Genomic DNA, 7,628 nt, shown 5'->3' with positions numbered 1-7,628 from the left:
AAAAAAAAAATTTCAAATTTTAACAGCAAAATAGTCATGAACATACGTGATCACTATGTTCTCTAGAAGGCAAGGAGAGACTGTTTCCCTCACTTTCCAGAAAGGATACCGATGCTTGGAAATATAAGTGTTGAAACCAGTGTAGAACCCAAGGTCAAGGTTTTGCCAATCAAGTATTCACTACCCAGATTCTGCCTGCACAGAGATGCATAGGAGAGAAATAGTGAACTTCGTATAAGCTCCCCCATCTTAAAAAATACTCCAAATAAGGCTCTTTAAGGCTTCCAGCAGGGACACTTTATTTTTTGGTTAAAGCCACATTGATAGAAATGCCATAAAAACATGTAAACAAGGTATCAGAACTTTGGTTCACTGAAACCGCTCACACCGAAAACATCTGAGGTACAAAGGCACCTTGCTAGGTGCTAGACAGCCTGACTCTGCTGCAGCCACTCTGACCCAGCCTTTGTGGCCAGAGGTGGCACAGGGTGACCAGGGAGGTCAGGACCCAGGTCACCTGGGACCCTCCCAATCAGCTCTCCTTTGCTCCAGACAAACATTCACTCCAACAAAGACCCAAGTGACAGGGCCTGGAACATACAAAGGTGTCTGTCATGTTGAACTTGAGGATGACATGGGCTGTAGGGCCAGGAAGGGGAAGGGCAGAAAAGGAAGTCAGTCAACTTCTGTCGATCCACATGGCCTCAAGAATTCCTGTCCTCGTTCATGGAACCACTTATTTGAGACTGTGAACAGAAAGAAAATATGTTACAATCCTGTTTAGTTTAGCAGCCAGAATGAATGACTCCTTCATGATGAATCCTGCACTGGGCCTTGGGACTCAAACATGAGTAAGGTATGCTCTCATACCTCAAGTTGCTCATGAGCTGGTAAGGAAGACCTATGTATAAATAGGTAACTGTTCAAAGGTGATAAAAGATACATATGTGTACATTGCCATGGAAACTGAACCAAAGGGCACCTAACCATGTGAGGGAAGAGGAGACTCCAGGCTGGGACATGGTGCTGAACAGGAGTTATCCAGGGGAGAAGATGGATATACCAGATGATTCCTTTATCAAGGGGGTCCAGGAAGTGGGAACAGGATGAGAAAGACATCAAGGCATGAACCACCCTGGTGTGTATCAAGGACCCCAAGCAGCTTGTATTACTGGGAAAGAACTGAGATACAGAAGCTAAGGACGAGGAAGACTGTCCTGTCAGGACTGTGGAGGGCCTGGACGTCAACCTCAAGACCTGTGGGCCAGCCGACCCGGTGTGTGTGCTGTGGGCAGCAGAGGCGCCGAGCTGGCCAGCACTGTCTGTCACCTAAAGCTGGGCCTCCAATCCACGCGAGCCACGAGTTTGTCCTTAACACAAGACTCTTAGAATGACAAAACAAATTTATCCTGAGGCACTACTGAAGCCACAGAGCTTTTAAAATATAAATGTACCTAGGTGAAAAAAATTAAAGTGTCTACAAAGCTTATAATGATAAACAGCAATCTCCTACCCACCCCTTCCACTGCCAAACCCCACTTCTAGAGGACACTCGCCTCCTTTAGTTGTTTCTTCTGATACTCAACCACATATTTCTAAATAACATGCTTATGCTGCTATCTCTTGACTTCCAATTTTGGAATTCTTTTATACTACCCCTAAAACACATACTTATCACCTCCTATCTTCCCAATAGTGTTAAATCACAAATTTTAATTAAATTAACATTCAGTGCTTACATTATCATGTCACATAAATGTTGCTCATGCCTGAGCTACCTAGTAGTGTATGCTGACATTTCTCGTACAACTTTTTCTTTTCCCTGAAGTCAGCAATTGCTTCATTTAGTTTCTAATTGCTTAATTTTCTGTGAACCTACCACTATTACCCCCAAAACTCTCCAAGAGGGTATAAACTCCTCTGTCTGCAATCACTTCCTATCATCCTGGCCCAAGTCTCTCCCTGGTTCACCACAGCTGCTTCCAGAACAAAGCTCCAGCTTCAGCCTCTGAAGTTTGGTCCCAGCCTTGAGCCTCATCTCATGGCCCCTGTGCCAAAGGCCTCCCCTAATGCAAGTGACAAAGGCAGCTGGTCCCCCACACCCATGATGCCAGTTTTAGTGTAGGCCTTGTTCCAAGTGAGCCTTGCTTGCCTGGGTCACCCCTTCCCCATTCTGATTCCAGTTCTCTCCCACTGCTCCCTCAGAACCCCTGCCAGAGTCCACTCCACTGGGAGCCATCCTGGACCTACAATGGTTGTGTACCTATTCTTCCTTGGAGCTTCCTCAGCTCTGTGGGCATCTCTGAGCATGTTCCCAACCAGCCCATAATCAGCTCTGTGGACAGCTACATGGCTGGATGAGACAACCAGTTAGCAGGGAGAAAAGGAAAAACTCAAAAAGGAAGACAGTCTTGGCACTGTGAAAATAGGGCAGCAGGTATCTCCCAACTCAGAGTCTAAGGCTGACCACAAGAGCCCAGGCTGAGACCACCAAGCCACTCACCCCACTTGCAGCCCACAAGCACGGGACAGGCAGCGTGTCTCGTACGGTAGTCACCTTCCCCGCTCCGCAGGAGGTTGTACCAGAATACGGCTGTGCCCTAGGAAAAAGAGCCCGGCAGACAACACTCTTAGATTTGGGGCTCAAGGACCCGACCCTGAACACCTCCCTAAGCAGAAACACCCTCACTTTCCCATGTACAAAGGGACAGGGCTCTAGCATTCCAACAGCACAGAAGTATCCACCCTTCATGGTGGGGCAGATGTCTAATAATCCACCTTCCCCCAAAGGGACTTCCCTTCCCAGCCCATCTCCCCAGATGGAAGCTGAGGCCACAATGTCAGAGTTCAGGCAGGAAGGGGCTAAGGCCTCTCACAGTAAGAGTCAAGCAGGCCAGGGAATGGGAACGGAGCTTCAACCAGTGACCCACTTACCTTCTTAGGCCAAATTGCAGCCCCCAGATCAGGAAAAACAGTGGCACCACCAGCTTCTACATCGCTCATCTGAGAACACAAGGCATAGAGCTTAGCCCTTGTACTCAAAGCTCTCAGAGCAGCTGAGCCACAAGGACACAAGCATGCAGATTACCTTTCTCTGAGCCGGAGTGGCACTGCTTGAAGGCTCTGCTCCACAGCCGGCCCTTCGGCCAAGAAAAGCGCATCCCATGCATTACCCCTCCCTAAACCCTGCTTAATCTACGCGGTTCATCAGGATAGTCCCAGGCCAGGGGCACTTGAGAGTGGTAGCCCTGCAGGAGACCCAAATCCTGGCTGTCCTCGGATGGGAACAATCTGAGTCTGGACATGGAAAATGCCTGACTGACCCCCCGTTCTTGCATCACCATCCAGCCTGGGCCACGCCGAAGGCACCGTGCCCTGTGAGATGCCCTAGCCCGAAGCTCCTTGCTGCTCCCAACACCATCTGTGGCCCCCACTGTGGGCTCTGTTTCTCTGGTTCTAGCAGCCCTCCCCAGGCCCAGCTAGGTGAGCAGACAGGGTGTGGTTCCACAGGCCCTGCTTTCTCCCAGGGAGGCCCCAAACTAAATAGAACACAAGCTCCACAGTAGGGAGGCTACACTTATGCCCACAAAGTGTGCCTCAGCTCATGCCCAAGGCACCACTTCGCTCTCATCTGGCTGTCTTACTTTTCAAGTTTCTTGTCTATAATGTAATAAAATGTGGAGTTTTAAAAATATTTCCACAGGATGCATGCCAGACAGACTAAAGAGCACTCAACAGACATATGGTAAACGAATAAGATGAAAACCTTTGATGGCTTCCCACAGCCCTGGGGATCAAATCCAGGCTCTTTTCTAGAACCCAAAGGCCCTGTCAGTCTCAGCAGCCATTCTCTCTCCAGCCACTCTCGCCTCAAGCGCTGCCTCTGAGTCACACCAGTCTTCTTCCCTTTTTCCAACATCCCCAGCTCCTTCCCTCTTCCAGGTCTCCACACATTCTCCCCTCTGCTAGAAAGCATGTTCCACCAACTAATTTCCACTCAACCTTCAAGTCTCCATGGACACATTATTCCCCAGGGAGGCCTTCTCTGAACCTCAATCCTGAGCCACTTTTTCAAGGTATTTGTCACCACGGTAACTCAATAAATTACCTCTCCGATGGTTAAAGCAAGTCCCTCATATTAGACCGTAAACCCCATGAGAGACTCCACGTGTCCTGCTCACCAGCACGTTCATGGCCAGCCCCAGAACATAATAACCACACACAAAGCTTAAATGAGACACCAAAGGAAAAGATGGCCATAGGCTTCTGCCTCTAAGTTACTTGACAGTTTGTATGCCTCTTTAGAGCGGGCTCTCTAAGCAGAGGGGAAAGCAAATTGCTCCTCGTGTGAGAGGTAAACCCAATGGCCTGTGGCTGAAGCACAGGCAGCAGACGGGAGGCAGGCCATTGAGCTCTGGGGAAACAAAGGCATCTTTCATTTAAGAGCACGTCATGGCAGCCTCCTCACTCTGCCGCCAAGGAGGGAACTCTCCAGAGCACTCACCCCAAAAATCCTGACTAGCACTGGGCCCATCAAAAGGAGCCAGGGGTATGGGTGAGCACACAGATGGGAACACAGGCCAACTCTCTCCTCCAGCCAAGAAGAGTGCTGAGGGCCAGAAGGAACCCAGCCACTAAGCGACAGCTGGTGGTATCAGCCCTGACAGGAGTGGATATAAGATAGCACTCTGGACCCAGGTTCCCCGAAGGCCCATTTGCTGCATGCATCATACTCACGTAGTTTAAGAACGTGGCCACACGATTCCCCGTCCCTAAACGCTTGAAAGCATCTTGCTCATTTTTCTATAAAATTAAGTGAAAATGAACAGTGGACCTGGCCCCAATACTTACATAGTTAAGAAACGTCGCTAACCTATTCCCCTCCGTTTTGAGGCCGCTGTCAAAAGGTCGCTGCAACAAACAACAACTTTCACCCATGTTTGCAGACGGTTCCACCCCCCACTCACAGGACTGGGGCCAAAAGGGTCAAGGGAGGACACTAAGCGTGTGTTCCATACATCAGCCTGGACCACGGACCAGAGCTGCAAAGGAAACACAGGGGAAGGGGGGCAGGAACAGCTTTCACACAGACCTAGTCAGGGCTGATGCTAAGTCATGGCACAGGGAAACAGCCAGGCTGCACTGGGCTCCACAGGCCCCGTGCTTCCTGATTTGGACTTTTCCAGGAACAAAGACTTGGTCCTGGTAAGGCATGGGGAGTGGGGGGAGCTGACGTAGAGGCTGAAATACTCCGAGAAACTCCAGCTTTCTCAAATCAGCTGGAACGGGGCCCTGTGGAAACACCCATGGTTTGGGCCTTACCCTAGAGAAGTCAAAATGTGGCTCGTACTGTCCTCCCATTCCATAATTAGCAACCTGGTGGGAAAGAACAGCATTGGACTTTGTCAGCAGCATGAACAGTCCTGAAGCAGCCCATCTCCCCAGGGATACCGTCTCCCCACAACAACCAAAACAACCTGCATTCCTTAATAACCAGAACCCCCAAGTGCACCCTCTCGAAGGTGGATGATAACTACGCCCTGCCAGCACTGGGACACCGAACGCATCAAATGTATCCACGGCTGTGTCCAAGAGTCAGGCCGCAGCATAAACGGGGTTTCCCAAACACAACAAAATGGGCAACCTGCAGAGGGCCACGGCGGAGAAGCTCCAGCCCTCAGGGACACTCAGAGGGCAGAAGAGAGCACCTTCCATTGAGGCAGGCCCTGGCCGGGGCCCTGTGTGTTTGCAAGATAACAGGAAGGTAATCCAGAGGAAATCCAACAAGAAACTCAAGACAGGAACGTTGTTCTTATACTAGTTTGGGAGCTCCTGAGGACCTGACACTGCTCCTGCCCCAGGTCACTGCGCCCTGGTTGCTGTTCCTGGTCAAAGGGAGCAGAGGGAACAGATCCCACTCCCTCTCACAGTGGTTCCCTGCACGGTCAGTTCTGCATCCAAGTGAAACAACAGGACCTGGGCAGCCGATGACCGCCTCAGCGTCCCTGGTGGGAGCCTGGGCCTGGAGCATGACCGGAGCCATCTTGGCTTCCGCAACTACCAGACGTCAGTAACTGGATTTATAAGCTGTAAACGCCTGACTGAACAGTTTATCAGCACAATGTAAGTCTTAAGTCACAAACAGTTATTCTAGCCTCAGTGGACAGAATGAGAGACAGAGTTCAAGATGAAGTACAGTATCTGATAATGGAAGCTGATAGATCAAGTGGTACCACCAATGTCCATCTGGGAACATTTGGCGCTGTATTGTACTGAAACCCTAAAAACCTCTGGGCCTCAGCTATCGGTGTTCAGGAAGTTGGTATTTTTTTGCATATCCTTTTTTGGCGATTCCAACAGTCCGATATGAGATTCTGCAAAACTGGCAATAATGGAGACCTAGAGACATGAGGGAGAGAGAAGGAGGGGGGGTACTTTACAAGAAAGGAAATCCTCTTATTGCAAAAGAAAGCAATATCTATCAAATGTGATGTAGTGTCAGAATCTGCACAGCATGATTTTCAATGTGCGCAAAACTAAATATTTTGATATGAAGAATCGGTGGACGAAAACATGCTATCATAGGCTGCTTCAGCCTTCAAGGTGCCTGCACCAGAATACCTGGAAATCCTGCCAACAGTGCCAGGAGGCCAGGTTCAGCAGGTGGCCCTCAGGCTGGAAGCACATCTAAGGAAGGAAGGGCTTCAGCAGTTGATAAAGTGATAATACAAACACTTTCCTTGGGTCCACTTGTTGAGAACTTGGAAGAAACTTTTAAACATGACTGGGATTAGCGTGCCAATGCACTCTGCAAAATTTGATCACCGCTTGCTGCTGGACCTGCAGAGAATGACTGTACTTTCCAATACTCCCATTTGCGGGATGGGATGCTTAAACTTGCAGACCCCACAGAGTGACAGAAGCCGCATCGTTATAGCGGGCTCATCTTTTAACAGTTTTGGGAATCACATTTGATCACGTGCTGATGCTCTTGTGTCTACACTATTTAACACTGTCCCCAAAGAGTCTAAGTGTCATGAGAGCTTGTGGATTTGCAATCAGATTCACCATCTGGGCAAACTCCGGGCCCAGACTCACAACTTTAGTAACAAGCAACTGTACATCAAAACGGATTCCTTGGCTAAAATTAACAAATCAGGAAATGACAGATGTTGGCAAGGATGTGGAGAAAGGGAACCCTCCTACACTGTTGGTGGGAATGCAAGCTGGTGCAGACACTCTGGAAAACAGTATGAGGTTCCTCACAAAGTTGAAAATAGAGCTATCCTATGACCCAGCAATTGCACTACTGGGTATTTACCCCAAAGATACAAATGTAGTGATCTGAAGCGGTATGCGCACCCCAATGTTTATAGCAGCAATGTCCTCAATAGCCAAACTGTGGAAAGAGCCCAGATGTCCATCAACAAATGAATGGATAAAGAAGATGAATGGTGTATATATACAATGGAATATTATGCAGCCATCAAAAAAATGAAATCTTGCCATTTGCAATGACACGGATGGAACTAGAGGGTATTATGTTAAGCGAAATAAGTCAATCAGAGAGACAATTATCCTTTGATTTCACTCGTATGTGGAATTTAAGAAACAAAACAGATGAATGT

General features: G+C 48.8%; 1 protein-coding gene across 15 annotated transcripts in view; it reads right to left on the bottom strand.

Moving 5' to 3' along the window:
- Nucleotides 1-274: 274 nt before the first annotated feature.
- Nucleotides 275-7,628, bottom strand: part of P4HA2 (prolyl 4-hydroxylase subunit alpha 2) — a 34,625-nt gene continuing 27,271 nt past the window's right edge. For 10 of the 15 annotated variants that reach the window (XM_081827090.1, XM_081827092.1, XM_081827089.1 and 7 more), the window contains 5 exons: nt 5,323-5,376; nt 4,738-4,803; nt 2,935-3,003; nt 2,504-2,600; nt 275-746 (listed from right to left, as the gene is read on the bottom strand). In XM_081827090.1, the coding sequence (XP_081683216.1) occupies nt 676-746; nt 2,504-2,600; nt 2,935-3,003; nt 4,738-4,803; nt 5,323-5,376 (357 nt within the window). In that variant the 3' untranslated portion in view covers nt 275-675. Of the gene's footprint in view, nt 747-2,503; nt 2,601-2,934; nt 3,004-4,737; nt 4,804-4,851; nt 4,912-5,322; nt 6,400-7,628 lie in introns of those variants that run through there. The other 5 variants (XM_081827095.1, XM_081827097.1, XM_081827101.1 and 2 more) reach the window with 3 other exon arrangements.

This window comes from Leptonychotes weddellii, chromosome 7 (genome assembly GCF_054177405.1).
Source record: "Leptonychotes weddellii isolate Sample4059 chromosome 7, ASM5417740v2, whole genome shotgun sequence".
NCBI classification, from domain to species: Eukaryota; Metazoa; Chordata; class Mammalia; order Carnivora; family Phocidae; genus Leptonychotes; species Leptonychotes weddellii.
Note: the sequence above shows the minus strand (reverse complement) of the source record. Positions and strands in the feature narration are given on the sequence as shown.